General features: G+C 38.6%; 3 protein-coding genes across 4 annotated transcripts in view; 2 read left to right on the top strand and 1 right to left on the bottom strand.

The window, feature by feature from the left end:
- The first annotated feature begins 780 nt into the window (after positions 1 to 780).
- On the top strand, positions 781 to 11,622 carry cfap97 (cilia and flagella associated protein 97). Its single transcript, XM_079617418.1, has 5 exons — positions 781 to 1,024; positions 6,860 to 7,811; positions 7,898 to 8,187; positions 10,422 to 10,569; positions 11,083 to 11,622. The coding sequence occupies exons 2-5, from the start codon at positions 6,902 to 6,904 to the stop codon at positions 11,172 to 11,174; spliced, it is 1,440 nt and encodes a 479-aa protein (XP_079473544.1). The 5' UTR covers positions 781 to 1,024; positions 6,860 to 6,901; the 3' UTR covers positions 11,175 to 11,622.
- Positions 11,623 to 12,995: 1,373 nt separating this feature from the next.
- Positions 12,996 to 17,770, bottom strand: slc25a4 (solute carrier family 25 member 4). The gene is made up of 4 exons (XM_079615877.1): positions 15,386 to 17,770; positions 13,934 to 14,420; positions 13,704 to 13,844; positions 12,996 to 13,604 (listed from the first exon to the last, which is right to left on the bottom strand). The coding sequence occupies exons 1-4, from the start codon at positions 15,494 to 15,496 to the stop codon at positions 13,447 to 13,449; spliced, it is 897 nt and encodes a 298-aa protein (XP_079472003.1). The 5' UTR covers positions 15,497 to 17,770; the 3' UTR covers positions 12,996 to 13,446.
- LOC307000348 (EF-hand calcium-binding domain-containing protein 6) overlaps positions 17,415 to 17,906 on the top strand; it is a gene marked incomplete at its 5' end in the record, with an annotated part of 35,930 nt that continues 35,438 nt past the window's right edge. For both annotated transcript variants that reach the window (XM_079615874.1, XM_079615873.1), the window contains one exon: positions 17,415 to 17,736. In XM_079615874.1, coding sequence (XP_079472000.1) covers positions 17,415 to 17,736 — 322 coding nt within the window. The remainder of the gene's footprint in view (positions 17,737 to 17,906) is intronic.

Below are 17,906 nucleotides of genomic sequence, written 5' to 3'. Positions count from 1 at the left end.
GCCACTCGATCCACAGCGTTGACATCATAAAACCGCTCACCCACACGATGCCATACACACGCTGTCTGCCATCTGACCTGTACAGTGAAAACCGGGATTCATCCGTGAAGAGAACACCTCTCCAAAGTGCCAGACGTCATCAAATGTGAGCATTTGCCCACTCAAGTCTAATTTTGTTCAGTGTAATGCATAAAGAATAAATAAATAAATAATAAATCGGTAAATAATAAATCAGCTCCATTGCAGATTCCAAGTGATCAAGGGCTTTAAGGCATTCCATTCACAACACAAGGGTTCCACCGGTAGTGGGCACTCGTGTAACGTAAGCAATGACGTATCCTATCTGAGTAGATGGGATGGAGGGAAGTTAGCGAAGGAAGGGCATAAAAAGTTCACCCAAAAGGGAAAATTCTGTCAATCACTCTCATATCTGTTCATCATATAAAGCGATCGAGTCTCTACAGAAAATTTTGACTAAACCGCTCAATTCATATGGATTAGTTTTACGATCTCTTACTGAACTTTTTGAAGTGTCAAAGTGGTAACTTAGTTGCATAACGTTAGCTGCCAATGGAGTGACAAGAAAGCTCTTAAAAAAAGACCTTACATCAAAAAAGAGATTTCATCAAAAAGATCTTCATCTGTGTTCCGAAGATGAACGAAAGTATTACGGGGTTGGAACGACATGAGGGTGAAAAAATGTTGACAGAATTTTCATTTTGGGGTGAACTATCCCTTTAAACGCAGACTCGTTCTTCTGATGCGGCGCCAAAATATTTAAGGAAATGACGTCACTTAGTTACCGTATCTATCGAGCCCACACACTCATCTGTGCAGCGAGCTGAACAGTTGAAAGAGTCTCTTTTAACTCTTATCTTCAACCTTTGTATTTCTGAACAGCATTTGGAGATTTAAAGCGAAATAAAATGAAGTAACGTTACGTCAGCTCTGTGTTTTGGAGACTTCGCCTGACAGTGTCGCGGTCCCGCGTGTTTTTGTTGTAACTTAACGTTAATGTCAAAAGGTAGGCTCTGCTAACTGCATTAGCTGTAACGTTAACGTTATGTATGAGTTTGCGTTGGCGTGCTCGAGTCATGCATATCCATATGTACACAGTTTTATGGTCTTCATTTATAAAATAACATATGCACATTAAACGTAGAGTCTGCTGAACGTGAATGTCTGTGGCAGCATTGCTAAACCATCTGCTTGGTTCTCTTGTCATAGAAACATGTCCCCTGTGTCTGTGTGTGTTGAGTGTTAATTGAGCTTTTTCCTGGTAACGTTGCCTTAACAGCTTTGCAAGGTCTCAAGCGTATTGATGTTTTGATTAACGTTAATGCCAGAAAACACTAGAGATAGCCTGCTACACCGATGGTCGGTTCGATATTGACACATACTCGGTTATTAGTCCTTAATATGAGTGTACCGATAACTTAAATGATAAAATATTGTTCCCTAATTCTTTTCGGAAGCATTCCACTTTGTAATCGTTGTCTTTGTCCGTTGTTGTTGTTATTAACGTTATATATTATTAGCGTAAGCGTTATATAAGTATTCCAAGTGCCCAGATAGCAAAAAATATCCACACGGCTTCTTTTTGCCGCCGGCCCTAAGCTGTCGGCTATAGGTGCGTCTCGCTGGCGGGGATACAACGTTTGCCGCCGAATACGTCACTCCCATTTTATGCGAGATGCCGCCGCCGAATAGCCGGCGGGCCGACTGCTTCATTTTCTCTGGCGGTTGCCTCCGTCTAATGGACCGCGGCCAGCTGGCGGCAAGCCGCTTTGAAATACAGATTTCTACTCTCAAATCGACCAGCCATGTTGCAAACGCATGTTGGGAGTTAGTGGAACTGACAGCATTTTAACTACTTTTCACATTTGAAGCGATTATAAAATCATAATAGCCTAAATTATAGCTTTTTTTTTTTTTTGCTCCAAAGCCATTAGGGTTTAAATCCTGACTCTTGATTCCATAAGGTAAGGTTTAGGAAATTACATTTAAATGACGTTGAAACTCTGAAGTGATTATATGTAAAATATATCAAATTATTTTATGCTCTTAGGTGAAAATTGTTTACATTTCTTTGATTTATGCACAATTGAGACATGCACCAATAAACCAAAAATAATTCATTTTGTAAAACTTAAGTTACTTACTTACTTGCAATAAATAACTTTCTGATTCTGATTAGGTTTAAAATAGATATTTCATTCATGGTATGAACAATTTAGCAGAATAAATTGATGAAGTTAGACTTTTTACCAATGCCTGACTAATCAGTGAACAGTGAAATACATCTGCAACATGGCCAAAGGTATGGCCTACTTGATATATTTGTATTCATTTGCAAGTGCAACCATGGTAATATCAAAACCCTGTTTTGACCTGAAGGAAGGAAAAACTCTAAATTCTCCTCTGGCTTCAGAGCTGCGCTGATAGTTTTGTGAAATAGCTCCTGGCCCCGCCCCGCCCCTACTGTCGATGACGCACTGGAGCCACTGAGGCTAGCTCCTCCCGAGCACATTCGCAGCAGGTCGCCGCTCGCACCAAAAAGCTGGATGCCAACCGCCGTAAAATTGGAAAGAAGAAGAAGAAGAAGAAGAAGAAGAAGAAGAAGAAGAAGAAGAAGGTCGCCGCTCAATCGCGAGTTACTGTCAGTATTTACTACGTTACAGCCTGCAGTTTGCTAACTAGCAAAGTCATCGACTACCATCGTTTAAGTAAGTACATGTTTTCTTTTTGTGTAACGCAATAGCATGTTTACATTGTTTTTAGTTTATATATTTAAAATCTGTAACGTCATCTTTGTTCAGCCTTGTTTACGCAATGTTGCTAGTAACGTTACATGTAGAAATATAACTAGCTACAGTAACGTTAGGTGGCCAAAGCTTTAAAGTTGCATCTAAGTTTAACTTTTGGTGTTTTCTTATAAAAAATAACGATGTATAGGTAATTTAAATTATTTTGTTTGCCTGAACAATGCTGCTAGTCCAGTAACGTTAGCTAGAGGTGCTAGCAAGTGTTAGCTAGCACATGCTGTTTTTTAACTTTTGTTGAGGTTAAGCAATGTTGCTAGCCTAGTACACGTAGAAATTTTACTATTTTACATATAGAAAGACTAAGTTTAACTTCTGGTGTTTTCTAACAAAACAGAATGATGTATATAGGTGTTTTTAATTTATTTTTTTGTCCGAACAAATATGCGGCTAGTTCAGTTCACCGTGTAGCTACAGTGGCTAGCAAGTGTTGTGCTGTGTGTTACTGTACTGGATTTAAGGCTATTGTGATTTCTAATTCTGTACTTTTTATGTTTGAGGACAATTCTGTTTTCACTTTAATCACTAACGTACACTCAATGAATACATTTTATTTTTTAACAATTTCACTGTTCCACGTTTGGCTGATCAGTTTTGTCTCCCACAGCATAGCTACTGTATATTCCTAACGTTAACAATGCGGCTTTGTTCACATTTTCTTGCAGATACCTTGACCAGAGCATAACTGGTTATCTTCACCCATGAGACCTACTGTTGGACAATCGTTTTGGCTTTAAAGGTAAATGCTTCGTTAGTCACAATGTCTAGTTGCTGGGCCAAAAGGAGAAGGATTTTGCGCTAAACTAAGTGTTACATTTAAGTCCAATTCATTAAATGTATGCAATAACTTCGAACATATTTTTACGTCAATGATTATCAATAGGGGAAAGTAATCACTCCGTTATTGGTCCTTGGACTCCCCTGGCATCTTGTGTTCACCATGAAGTTTTCAGCTATGAAGGTATATTCTAGGCCTATGTCTTAATGGCCAGTGTTTTAACAGTATTGAAAATAGTGCCTTTTATTTTTTTATGTAGATTTCCAGAGACTCCGGACTGAAAACCGAGCCCTGAGGGAGGAGAACCAAGCTCTAAGGGAAAGCAATGCACGAGTAGGTGAGAACATCCACTCTTCTTAAATTTTACTTTTTTGTGTGTGATGTAGGTTCAAAACTATCATATGCCTTTAAATTTGTAGCTTCGGATGACAGTGGCTCACTTCAAGAGCAGGTGAAGCAAGTTGGGACAATGTTGAAGACGTTTGCTCGCACTGGGCAATCAGGTACAACTTGCAAACAACACCTGTAGTTGTTGGTTTAATTCCCACTGGGGCCACCTGTACATGTAGTAGACCTAGATAGTAATGTCATAGTTTAGTAGTTGAGGGACCAGGACTAACTATTTTATTCTATTATTCCGGGAACCCCTGTAGGTGCAGATCAGACCCTAATGCTGCGACGTCTTGGAGAGTTTGGCGATGTTGTGCCACATGGACCACAAAATGGACACTATGCTGCAACATTTCAGTGCCAATGTGTCTGTTGGAGAGTTATCTCTGCCAGGGGATCTGTTACTCCCCCTAGACACCCAGGAAAATTTGGCGTTGCTTGACGATAGTTTGAGGCAGGATAAAGAGCTCCAGGAACGATTTGTAAGTGTGCTGCTTTCGTTTATAACGCCGTAGGGTAATCTAAAAAGTCAAATTAAGATTGTACCCTGCATATTCTACAGTCTGAATCCACAGCCTGTCACATTTTATATTTAATTATGAGAAGCTTCAGAAAAATGTAATTTGTAACACTTTTTTGGATTTTCAGCTTCGGTTTTTGGCTATCTAATGTGGGAGGGACCTAAAGACAACAGTGTGGCGAATGCTTCAGAGTATATTCTCTAATCCGCTTTCCATTAATACAACCTGGACTGGTGTAGGGGATAAAGCATGTTTTAGAGACCTGTTCCTGAAGACCATTGTTCAAAGTAAGTTGAATATTTTTTTTTTATATTTAAGTAGATGTGTATGGCCTTATTCCATTTGAATGGCATGACACATCTGTATTTTCTACAGGGGCCATCCGGAAGAACCCGGCAACCCAGGATGCCACTGATGAGGCGGTCCAGGTTAATGTTACGCGTTACCTGAAAGGAGCATCTGACCGTGAAGGCGGAAAAAGGCGCCGCACAGCTGAGAGGGACCCACAGCCAACCCCTTAAACCTAGGCTGACTACTGACACCCCAGCATCACTGACAACTGTAACTCTTTCGTTGTCCTGCAGTCAGTAACATCAAGAAGCGCCAGACTACTCACCCAATCCACACTGTTCACTGTGGAACTAACTTTATTTTTTTATTTTTTTTATTCTCCCCCTGACCCTGCATTACCAAGGATCTCAATTACTTTAAATACTATTTGCTGCTTATTTCATTTGTTACCGTGCTTAACTATTCTATTGTTAAATATAGCTTGCAAATGCTTGTGCCTCAGGTCAGCATTGTAGTTATAATGGTCTTTTCTACTACTGTTTTTACCTTAGTATTTTTATATATACATTTTATACATGTATATATACACGTCAAGTTTTGTTTATCACAGATACTAGAGACAGATCTTATTGCAGCACAGTGTAAATCTTGTGCCCCAGGTCAGCAATGCCATTATAATGGTATATTCTAGTCCAGAGCTTTACTCTAAATTATTAGGCTACCACTTATCCTATTGTTAGAAATGGCTTGAAAATGTGATGTTATATCTTGATTTATTTGCTATCCTGCACTTTCTTTGGTACCAAATATCCTCATTACTTGTTATAATGTTTACTGTAATTCTTTTCATCTTAGAGCTGACCTCTTTACATTATTAACAATTATTGCAAGTGCTATAATTTACTGGCAAGGCTGTTTTTTTTTTTACCAACATTTATTTGGAAACCTGCATGTTTTTTATCGTGTCTATATATATATATATATAATTTTATTATTTATATTTAAGTGATCTTACAAATTTTGTTTCAATGACAGTTACTGTACTTTGAAATGTGGAAATAAAACGTCAAATGTAAATTTGTCTGGTTTGATCAATCATTATCCTTGTTAAAACTGCATGCTATAAATATAAAAAATATATATTCAATAAGCGGCGGCAGATCGCTCAAACAGCGCTTGCCTCCGACGGGCCGCGGAAGGGCCGCCTTCGGTATAACGGTGGCGGAACGGCGGTTGGCCTGCGGGCCGGCCGCGGAACGAAGGCGGTAGGAAGGCGGCTGCCGCTTTTAAAAAGCGGCTGCCGCCAGCGGTGCGCCCGCAAACGTGTTTGCGATTACGCCATTCTGACGCTTCTACTGCCTCCGGAGCACCGCCGGTGGTCCGCCGACTCATTGCTATCTGGGTGATTGTGGTAATTGTTGTTTAATGATTTACTTAAATCATTAGACAATGACAAATAGTTCAACAAAATGAAACAAAACAATAGTTAAAAACTAACTATTTAGTATGTCGGTTTTGCATTAATCTATATTTTAGTGCTCGTTAAACAAATTAGCAATCTCTAAAAAAGTGGTTCTCCACCTTTTTGACAACAAATTATCCACGATAGTATTTGAAGACACTGTGCCTTTTCTTGTTCGTGTTTTCATTGATAAGGCTAAATGACTAAATTTCTACCTAATAAATCGTTTTAAAATCTTGGCATAACTAGAAAAAATGTATGAAGTAATTATGTAGAATCTATATGCATTTTTTCTAGGAAGTAGGAACCACTGTTCTACAACCGTAGTTGTTGAGGGGTTGCATTGAAGTAAGAAATATTGTATTTTTAGGCTTATTTTAATGATTTCTTTTTCTTATTTTAAGTCATTTTAAGTTACCTTATGTGGCCCCCTTGTTAGTTTGCTGAGGCCCTGTAGTGGGCCCCGCCCCCTGTTTTGAGAACCACTGCTCTAGAAAACATTGAAATAGTTTTTTACCACATGCTGAGCCTAATAACAGTTGCTGGTAAATCAAAAACTTTTTTAACTGCAGCTTCTTTTTTCTTTTTCATCCAGGTTCCACTGAATGAGGGCAGATTTGGAAGACACACTACAGGCATGTACAGCCCCAAAGAGTTAGAGGGAGAAGTTGACCACTCGTTCTTTGACAGTGACTGTGAAGCTAATGGACTTGATGCTTCTGAGAATGGGCAGCTCAATAAACATAAGGGCTCAGAACGACATGATGAGAGAACAGGAAAAGAGACCCATATTTCAATGGATCAGATAGAGAGTGAAGTTCAAAGTGAGAGGAACAGTAAAGATAAAGCCAGATTTGAGAATGGTGGAAACCAGAAGAGCAGACTGGGACGGAGTAAAGAGACAGAAAATGAAAGAGAGCGACACAGTAGTGGTGTGCTTCTCAAAGGCTCCTCAACACTCCCAAGTGCCACGAGCACAGGGACTATGAACAACAGCCGATCTAGTGTGCATTCATGCTCGTCTGATGAGGAAAGAGAGCTGGATGAGAAGCATGCTGTTTTTAAACTGAGGAAAACCAATGGTAATGCTAACCGTGATGATGATGATGATGGATATCATCGTAGCGACGATGAAAGTGAGGACGATGTGAGATCAACAAAACATAAGAGATTGTCCCATGGAACACCTAAAAAATCTGCTGGTAAATTCCACAAGCTGAGCCGCAGCCACTCGTCATCATCTGATCCCGAGTCCTCACACAGCGAGAAAAGCTCAGTTCGCTCGCAGAAACATCATTGGGCAGGTTCAGCTAACCAGAAAGAGCGACAAAAAGAAGTGGCAGAATCTGACGACACAGTCACTGATGTTACCCCTCTCTCGACACCAAATGTTAGTCCTTCCCAGTCCATTGATGTTGTTCTGCCCTCTGAACACTTGGCAGCAGATGTTCAACAACAGAAGCCCAGAGTTGCTGAGGAGATGGTTGTGAATTATGATGATTCGGACGGTCAGGGCAGTATAAGTTCTGAAGGAGAGAACGGATCAGGTTTGTGCAATGAATTTGAGATGTTTTTTGTTGTTGTTGTGGCTGTTTCTCAAGAATCTCTGTCTGTCCGTCTGTCTCCCTTGCAGTGTTTTTAAAAGTAGAGAAACAATTAGACAGAGCCCTTGTGGTCTCCAGCCCTGGCGGTGTTGGCAGCAGCCGTAAGAATTATTCCTTCTCAAATGAAGAGGTACGGGAGATCGACCTGGAGAATCAGCGGCTATTACGTGAACTATCCCATTCCACGGCACGTTCGCGTAGCGGCAGCTCCACCTGCTCCAAAACCAGCAGTCGGAGGAGCAGTGCACCAGTTATACGCCTTTACCACAGCGCCCTCAACAGACAACGAGAGCAAGAGCGAATCCAGAAGGAAAACCTGGTCAGTTCAGATTCTTCACAAGAAAATGTTTTCTCTCATTCCACTAGAGGGAGTTATTCCCTATCTTTTTAGTTATGCAGTGAACTCCTCTTTAACATTAGATTAGATTTGAATTGTAATCACACTGAGCAATCCTATTATAAGAGAGAAGCTTTCATTAATTGTCGGCCTCAGTCAAGGAAGAAATTGTGTGTTTAGGTGTACACGTGATGAGCATATGCATGTACACTACCGTTCAAAAGTTTAGGGTCAGTATATATATATATATATTTTTTTTTTTAAAGAAAATAATTTCTTTAAAAATCCTATTTAGCAAGGATGCATTCATTTGATCAGAAGCTACCGTAGAGATTGACATTTTACAAAAAAAATATTAAATAAATGCAGTTATTTTGACCTTTATTTTTATCAACGAATGCGGTACCATGGTTTTCACAAAAAAATATTAAGCAGCACAACCGTTTTCAACATTGATAATAATAAATGTTTCTTGAGCGCCAAATCAGCATATTAGAATGATTTTTGAGGAATCATGTGACACTGAAGACTGGAGTAATGATGCTGCAAATACAGCTTTGCCATCACAATAATAAATTACATTTTAAAATATATAAAAATAGAAAATAGCTATTTTGAATTGTATTTTGCTGTATTTTTGATCAAATAAATGCAGCCTTGGTGAGCATAAGGCATTTCTTTCAAAAATATAAGAAATCTTCCTAACCCCAGACGATGTATGTTTCGATTCTGTCATTTACAGTGCTCTTCTACTCAGATGCCCCAGTATGTATCACCAGATGTTCTGGTGATATTATTCATTCATGTAATGGTGTTCTGTGTGAGAGTGTTTATTTAAGTGTTCTGTGAGTGTGCATGGGTTAGGTGGCGCTGTCAGCCACAGCCAGTGAAAGCAGAGACACAGTGACCACCTGACTGAGACGAGAAGAGACAGGTGGAAGCAGTTTTGCGCACATGCTGGTCTTGACATTATACCGAATTCACCCCCGTGCTTTCCTCATCTAAGCTTCAGTGAGAGAGAGAGAGAATTATGCAACTCTTCAAATTACATTTGAAGGAGGGCGAGTAAATGATGAGGATCTCTCTGGCTCCGTGCTTTTGGAAGCAACATAATGTGTGTTTGTGTTCTGTGCTCTCTTAACCTTGCTTGTTTACTGTTACATATGCATATTATCTCACTCTCTCTCTCTTTTGGTCATCCTCTCAGAGCCTTACAGAGTCAGATTTTATTGCAGAAAACAGACTGCATGTTCCTCCAGGTCTTGTTAGCATTTTACTACCTAGCAACTAATGCTGGAACACAAGACGGTCACTCTCTTTCTTTAAGAGCACTGAGCGAGCTGACCTCTATCTTCACCTTTACTCTATTTCCAGTCCCAGCTCTTTTCATGGGCTTTGCTTACTGAGTGGTTTCCAAAGGGGTGTTTGTACCAACATACGGAGGCATAACAGCCTGTGACATTCTGATCCTTGTGCACAGGTTATTTTTATCCTCAATGGTTCACTGTGGCTTTTCAGAGTTCACAGTTGTAGTCACACTACTCTCTTGGTCATCTTGTTTGAGGCAAGTTAATGTGAGTTAGATGTCTGAAAGCTTTTAGCTTTAGGGTGAATCACACAAAATCTGTCAAGAGAATTTTCATCCATCCCAAATAAAAATAAATATGTTTTTTAAGGGTCATTGTGGTATTTTTGTGAAAATTTGTGCACATTTTTAGGCACACAATTGTTTTTATTTATTTTTTATTGTAGTATATTGTAAACCTTTTTTTACGGGCAGTATTCATAATGATTCAATAATTGTATTTTATGTGAATTGTAGGATTTTAATTTACATTAACATGGTTGTGAAATTTTTTTTTAAAATAAATTTTGTTAAAAAAAACAGTCTTATTATACTATTAATATCGTTGATGTTTTTTGTTTAATATGTTCCTTAATTTGTTTTAAAGTTTTACATAATGAAAAAGCTATGTAAATCATTGTTTAGTGTCTTTTTTTTCAACAATTATTTGGATCCATTATTTATTATTAACTATTATTAATATATTATTAATTATTTAGTGTTTATTAATTTTTCCATATGGATTTTGGCCAAGCTATATAACTGGAATTCTTGGCCAGCATGTTAATAATAATACATGTTAATAATTTATGTTGTAATTCAGTATATTAGTTCAGGAAGTGACTCAATATTTAGGTATTTGTGCTTTCAGGCATTCCTGAAGCGTCTAGAATCTGTGAAGCCCACTCCTGGTATGACCCGAGATGAGCAGCTATCTGATTATCAACAGCAGTGCCGATACATGGGAACAAGCGTTACTGCTCTTCCACCCGTCAAACTCAAGTCCACCAAAACATCTGGTACATGGATGCACACACACACAACACAAACTTAAGCCGAAGTTTGCATGAGGCACTTTGAATGAAGACATGTTCAGTTGTCTGCGTGTCATCACCATAACATCAGTCCATATTTAGCTGTGTTGCAGATTCCACAAATAATAAACTAATTATTTCGGCTGTTCATAATATAATATATACTTTTTGTTTCTTCATATAGTGCATTCAGTTTGCATCCAACTCTAAAAATAATAAAAAAATATTTTTTTATTGATTCTAGTAAAACCATTTGACCTTAAGTACCATTTGTGATGTGGTTCACTTGTATGAGTTGTTTTTTACTTGCTTAGATTCAGTGATAATTAAAATCTGCCATTGCAACTGACAAACTGATAAACAAGAGTCTAGCCACTGTATTTGAACACAGACAACTGTCATGTTGATTACCTGCATGCATAACATTTAATGCAAAATTGTTAATGAACAGTCCTAACAATAGTGCAACTCCTGTCTTTCCATGAACTCTTCTTCTAGGGAAGACTTCTAGGCCTGGCAGTAGTTCTCACAAAGCTAGACCGGTAACCGCTAAACTCAAGAGGGCAACACCACGGCCTGCATGGTCCTGATCCTCAAAATCCCTTTCACTTACATGTTCTGCTCTGACTGTAAGTAGAAAATATGACTGTAGGTCACAACATGAAACATTCTGAATGAACTGCTTGAGCTCACGTTAATTTGTCTTGATAAGAAGTGATAAATGAAATATTTGTCAGATAATCTACACAGCTAAATGTTTAATGACATTAATTACTTGCAAATGCGTGACTTATATACATTTTAGATTTTGTGGGAGACAATCTAAACTGTTTGGGCATAATAAAGTGTGACATTCCATTCTCTGAGACTTTCAGAAGTAAACCAGTTCCTATATTTTACAGACAAAAAAATTAAAATTATATATAAGCTGTGTATAATTTGAAAATCAATGTTGCTGTTATCAGAATAATTATTTACACGACACATCTGTTGGAAACTGTAAATTTCATGTGAAATAAATGCTTTATTAGTTATGGTAATATCCAGTGTTGTTCAATTATTTGGAAAGTAAAAGTGGTTTGTTTATTGACCCAGCTGAATGACACTTGAATAGCTGGCCTGCTGATATGAAGTGCCACACATGCTCAGACAGTGTTCCATCTGTTACAATCAGTGTGACAATGCCAGGCATTCACCTGCCACTCTTAAATTGCTTTTGAAAAGGCTGACTGACACTTGTTGACACATAGCAGACTAACAAGGTTATTATGCAAACACAAGACTGGCTCTGTAGTCATTGTTGCGGAAGACACTGCTATGTTGTTTGACTCGCATTGCTGTAACTGGTTACTGTTACTAGCCTTTACTGGGCTATTACTATTATACTAGTATTATAAACCAACATTACATTATATATTTATTTACAGATCAGTATTTAATGTGCATTTAACATCAAGTAATGTTTTTTTTTTTAAGGTGGTTATAATTAATAATATATGAGCCATATAATATGGAATATAATCATATTATATTTTATTTTATATATTTTATAATCGCTTTTTTAATTTATATATTTCCATTGAGAAAAAAAAAGATTTGGGGTTGGTCAGTTTTTAAAAAAAAGTATATTTATGAAAGAAGTATTTTTTGCTCACCAAGGCTGCATTAATCATCACATAAAGCTTAGCACAAAGACTGGAGGTAAACGGCTCCAGCTAGCATACTGCTCCCAACTTATTGCCGTATTTTGCGTCAGACAGAGTTAGGGCACACACGGAGATGAGAAGGGTACGTATGGACTTATGTACCAGATCTAACTATGGGGGATACAGTGAATAAGCTAAAGTCCTTCAATATATTTTAATATGCTAATTATCTATTTGATGGCGAAGCTGAATTGTTTATCCGTCTTCATTGTCACATGATAATGTGTTTTTTGGTCCCTTAAGAAACATTTCTTATTAATGTTGAAAAGAGTTGTGCTGCTTGTGGAAACTGTGATCAAATTTTTGTAGGATTGTTTCATAAATAGAAAGTTCAAAAGAACAGCATTTATTTGAAATCGAAATCTTGTTGTGACATTTATAAATGCCTTTACTCTCACTATTGACCAATTTAATGCATCCTTGCTGAATAAAAGTACTGATTTCTTTACAAAATGTCATAAAAACGTCTTACTGACCCCAAACACGGTATATTCTGTATTTGGTTTAAAATGTGAATTATAAAATTTGAACAGTTTTTCTTCATTAATTCTGTTCATTTAAATTTTTGTAAAACAATTTGAACTATGAAACCTAATATGAGTCCACTTCCATTACTCAGCTGTAACAGAACACAATATTTTTTATTATCATAAAATCTGGCAGTAAGAAATAATGTAATAATAAAAAAGAAACCACAAGCATCGATCAGGAGTTGTATTGTCAGCTTTATTCTTATTAAAAGAACACATAAGGTGGAATAAACCACAAGAACAGTCAGCTTTCCAGTGTACAGCCACTTGCTTCAGTCTGAGAGTGTTCAGCTAGCTATGGAAGAGAAGAGCCACTGTAGAACATGTAGACTCTCAGAGTTATGAGGGATTGATTCAAATAAATAAATGAGAAAAAAAAAGATAACTTTCAATCTGATCAGACTGAATGTCATCTAAAACTGGGGGGGCAGTAGGTAGAGTTAAATATATTTACAAGTGTAGAGGTGGAGGGTGCTGTGACCACCTAAGATCACATGATTAAAATCCACCCCTGGGCCAGCATGGCTAAGTACACTTCACCCTGTTTGTTAACACTCTACACAATTAAGACATACACAGTGCTCAGGGGTTCCTTTGATGGGATGGACATGATGGATGGAGAATGTTTATGTGTACTTCTTGATCTCGTCATACAGAACCAGCACAAAGGCGCCGCCCATGCCTCTGAGCACATTGGACCAGGCACCCTTGAAGAAAGCTTTGCCACCCTCATCCTTAGTGATCTTTTTCCAGCAGTCGATTGTGCCCGTGTACATAATGTCAGCTTTTGGAAAGAAAATGATCCGTTAGACTGGTTGACTAATCATACACAAAATCCATAGAACAATAGTTTGTGCCTAAATTGCATGATCATTTGGCTTACCTCCTTTGCGTCCTGACTGCATCATCATACGACGTCTGACGGTGTCGAAAGGATATGAAATGATACCGGCTGCAGCTGTGACAGTCTGGGCAATCATCCAGCTAATGACAATGTGTGTGTTCTTGGGGTCTGGCAGCATACCTGCGTGATAGAGTTCGACCATGTCACTGAGTTGTATTTAACAAGCAATTTATTGTATTCATGTCAGATGTTCCCCAATAGCTGCTTACCCTTTGCTGTATCGTAAACACCGAAGTAAGCAGCTCTGTAGATAATAATGCCCTGGACAGACACATTGAAGCCAAGGTAGAGACCCTTAATACCATCAGACTTGAAAATCTTGGTGAGGCAGTTCCCAAGACCACTGAACTCTCTCTCCGCTGTGCCTTTACCGATATCAGCAGCAAGCCTTGTTCTGGCGAAGTCAAGAGGGTAGACAAAGCACAAAGAGGTGGCACCGGCGGCACCACCAGAGGCCAGATTACCAGCAAAGTAACGCCAGAACTGGGTCTTCTGGTCCACTCCTCCAAGGAAGACCTTCTTGTACTTGTCTTTAAAGGCAAAGTTGAGGGCTTGTGTGGGGAAGTATCTGATGACGTTGGCGAGATTGCCTCTCCAGAAGGACACGAATCCCTGCTCTTTGGGAATTCTTACTACGCAGTCAACGATGCCTTTGTACTGCATATCAACTGTGATCTGTTTGCTGGCATGCTGGACCTGTGAAGCAGCACAGTTTGAATTGGTAAGTGGAAGAGTGCACCCTTGATATCATTGTGGTCACACATCGGATGTGAATTACGGGATATGGATTTTTGAGCTGTAATTTTATTTATTTCCTTGTGTCAGTGTTGCATGGTCATCCTGTATAAGGGAGCCACAAAAAAGTGTGATTATTACACTTGGGGATCAGTCTGTCCACGAGCACAAGCTGCACTTGGCACCACACCCATCTTGCGCGAGGGGTTTAAGTATTGGGTTGCAGCCTCCAGACTATTTTTAACTTAAAGTTTAAACTTACACCAAATATCACTGCTCTTCACAGTCACGATCTTAACCCACATGATTGGCCTTTATGAACTCTGGCACCGATGGAAAGAGTGACGGAAGTCGTCAAGGTCAAATGTTTAAACTTAATTAAATTAAATGAATGAATTAATTAATTAGTAAAGCACTACTTAAATGACCAAATAAAATGTATCAAACATTAGTTAAACTTACTCCATGCTGAAATTGCACCTTTTTTTTTGTCAGTGACGCTTGTCTTAGTAACGTTTTATAAAGTAGCACCATGGACAGCGCCATAATGAATTGTCGGCATAACTCTCCTGTTTAGTCTATTCTGTTGTATTAATTGATTCGAATTTTACAGAAACATGTTTAAACTAAACAAACTTGACATGCAAGTTCACTGCACCCTCTTTCTAATACATGCAATTGTGACTTACTCGCAACTTTTTTTAAAGCTATTTACGGGGATATTCAATAGCCTACATTCTAAAAAATTATGGGTTGTTTCAACCAGTGTTTGGGTCAAATATGGACAAACCCAACCGTTGGTTTAAAAATGTTCATTAAATTGTAAACCCAACGGTTGGGTTTGTCCATATTTGTCCCAAACATGGGTTGAAACGACCCCAGCATTTTTATATTTTAAAATGATTGATTCTGACTTCAAAACGTACCTGCAGTAAGAGTTTGACTCTTTCAATGGGGGCCACGGCTGTCTTGGAGATGGCAGCGGCCACACCACCGGCCAAGAAATCCTTCAAGAAGCTAGTCACTGCGTCAGACATGATGTCCTATCTCCTGGAAGACAAACTCAACACTAACCTAAAGACCCTAAAAGAACCCCAGCGACGCCCCTTCAAATGGACGAGTGCTCGTGTCTGCTCTCAATATATCCAGACTCGTTATCGCGAGAGGAGCAGAAGATGGATCCACGAGGGACCGAACAGAATCTCAAAGCTGAATAAATATCCCGGGTCACAGGCCACGAGTCTTGCGCAAGTTCATTAATGTCCTGGGTCATTGAATTGGGGACGTTTAAAGGACAAATTTTCACAGAACCTGGCACCAAAAGCAATACAGAAATATTATGCATATGTAATAAAGTATATATGCCTAAATAAATGCAATGCAAAAATGCAATTTTGCTTAAATCTAAATTAATTTTATCTAAATTAATTTATGCTTCCATTAAACTGATATTTGTATATGTCTAGTTATAGGCCAATGTATGGCCTATGCCATTTGAATTTGCATTGTGATTTTTCAAATTATTTTTATTGTACCTATAAAGTACCGGTTTATATAGTTAGATTTCGATTAGTATTCAAATGTTAGTAGCCTTAAAATATACACTATTAGGCCTATATTAAGGTGAACAATGAAAAAGTAGCCTACAGTTCTTGGTAGGTTCGCGATGTGACACATGTTGCATTTGACTGCCTCCTGATATTTACTGGAAAATCGATCAAGAACCAAGAATAGGCTACTTTTTCTCATTCTATAGTGGCCTGCACGCGCACCTGTGTCACGTGACAGACTGTCCTAAAATACGCAGGACGTTTTCTGAAGCTATTTGTAATGCTACACTGATTTATTGCATAATGACAAACAAGCTTAGTTTATTATTTATTGTTGTTATTTAGCCATAATGTTGAAATGCTTACTTAATAAGTGCCTGTACCCAATAGGCATAACTTCAAAGTTTGGATAGTAATTGTATGTTACACTTAAGTTTAATAACATAAGGTCGTTCTGAGTAGTTGATTTTGTGGAAACTTGTGAGTAATAGGCTATTACTGTTTAATTACTATAATATGTATAACATTGTTGAGTGTTAGACCCCTGCACATTCTAATAGCGGTTTTAGATATTGGAAACCACTACCTCATTTTTTTCACCTCTCAGTCTGTTAGTTAGGGCTGTTGCCGGGCTACTACAGCCGTATTCTTCTTAAATGGGATTTGAATGTTACTAAAAACAATGTGGGAGACTCTTCATTACAACACAATGAGAGTTTGACTGGGTGCCAGGACTGTGATTACACATCAGCTCAAATTTCCTGTCACAGGAACAAACTTATTTTATTCTATTCCTCTCTCTGATGCTCGGAAATTAATAAACATGCTAAACAGAGATTGCCAAGTGTTTTTTTTAATGTTACTAAGAACGTTTTCAAACTGACTATATATGTGAAGGTGGGTTTAGGCTACTTTAGGTTGGAGACTAAACAGACCCCAACAGGGAAATAGCATTCATGCAATCTGACAAAACCTCTCTTTTGAAAATGATTAGGAAAATAAATATTTGAAAAGTAAACGTTTTCTTTTACGGATTGGGTTAGGATTAATTGAATTTACATAAAAAAATTCCATTGTATGACTATTAAAGTAGCCTACTAAACGCGTATTCTCGTTCGATTTCCTGTATGAACATCACATGAACATTTGCCCGCGTAACCTGCAACCCTATGCGCGAGCGCTTGCTGTTGCTAAGGGCAACTTGGCTTTTCTTGTGTAATAAAACAGTAGGCAGACACTATCTCCTCTCATAAAAGTTCTTCAACATTGTACTACACGGAACTTTTATAAAGCGACTGAGTTCCATGCGTAATTTATCTAATTTAATCTATTTTCTTAGTGTGTAACGCACTTTGGAAAAGGGCTTCCCGGGGGAGTTGTATTAAACGTAAACTTTTCTGTCAGGATGTCCACCGTGGCTTCTGTGCGGCTCCCGGCCATTCAACACCCTTCATCGAGACTCGGAGATCCAGATTTCATCTCTCTCCGGGGGTTTTCCACAGACTGCGGCAGAGAACAACAGAGATACTGGATGCCTCAAAGAGGAACCAGACCTCAGTCTCCAGGGACGGAGAGCATGGATTCCGCTTTTCGCAGTGAGAGCAGCAGAAGTGATAGAAGTTCTCTGATGGAGAAAGGGAAAAGAAGAGGATTAGATATTCCAGAGCAAATCCCCGAAGGAGACGAGGTCACCCACGACCAGGATAAAGCCAGATTACATATGTTCCGTGAGTCACTCTGACATTTATGCAATTTGATATGAAGGGGCTGCACTGCCTACAACTGGTGATAATGTAGGCCTAATGGTAATGCTTTATGAATTTATGGAGCTCTGACTGTAAATCAACATTGCAGCACATGAAACAGCGCTAGAGGACACATAAATTGCTGAATGTGA

The sequence above is a fragment of the Phoxinus phoxinus genome (assembly GCF_949152265.1).
Source record: "Phoxinus phoxinus genome assembly, chromosome: 6".
In the NCBI taxonomy this organism is placed as follows: Eukaryota; Metazoa; Chordata; class Actinopteri; order Cypriniformes; family Leuciscidae; genus Phoxinus; species Phoxinus phoxinus.
This window is presented reverse-complemented; position numbering and strand designations above follow the sequence as displayed.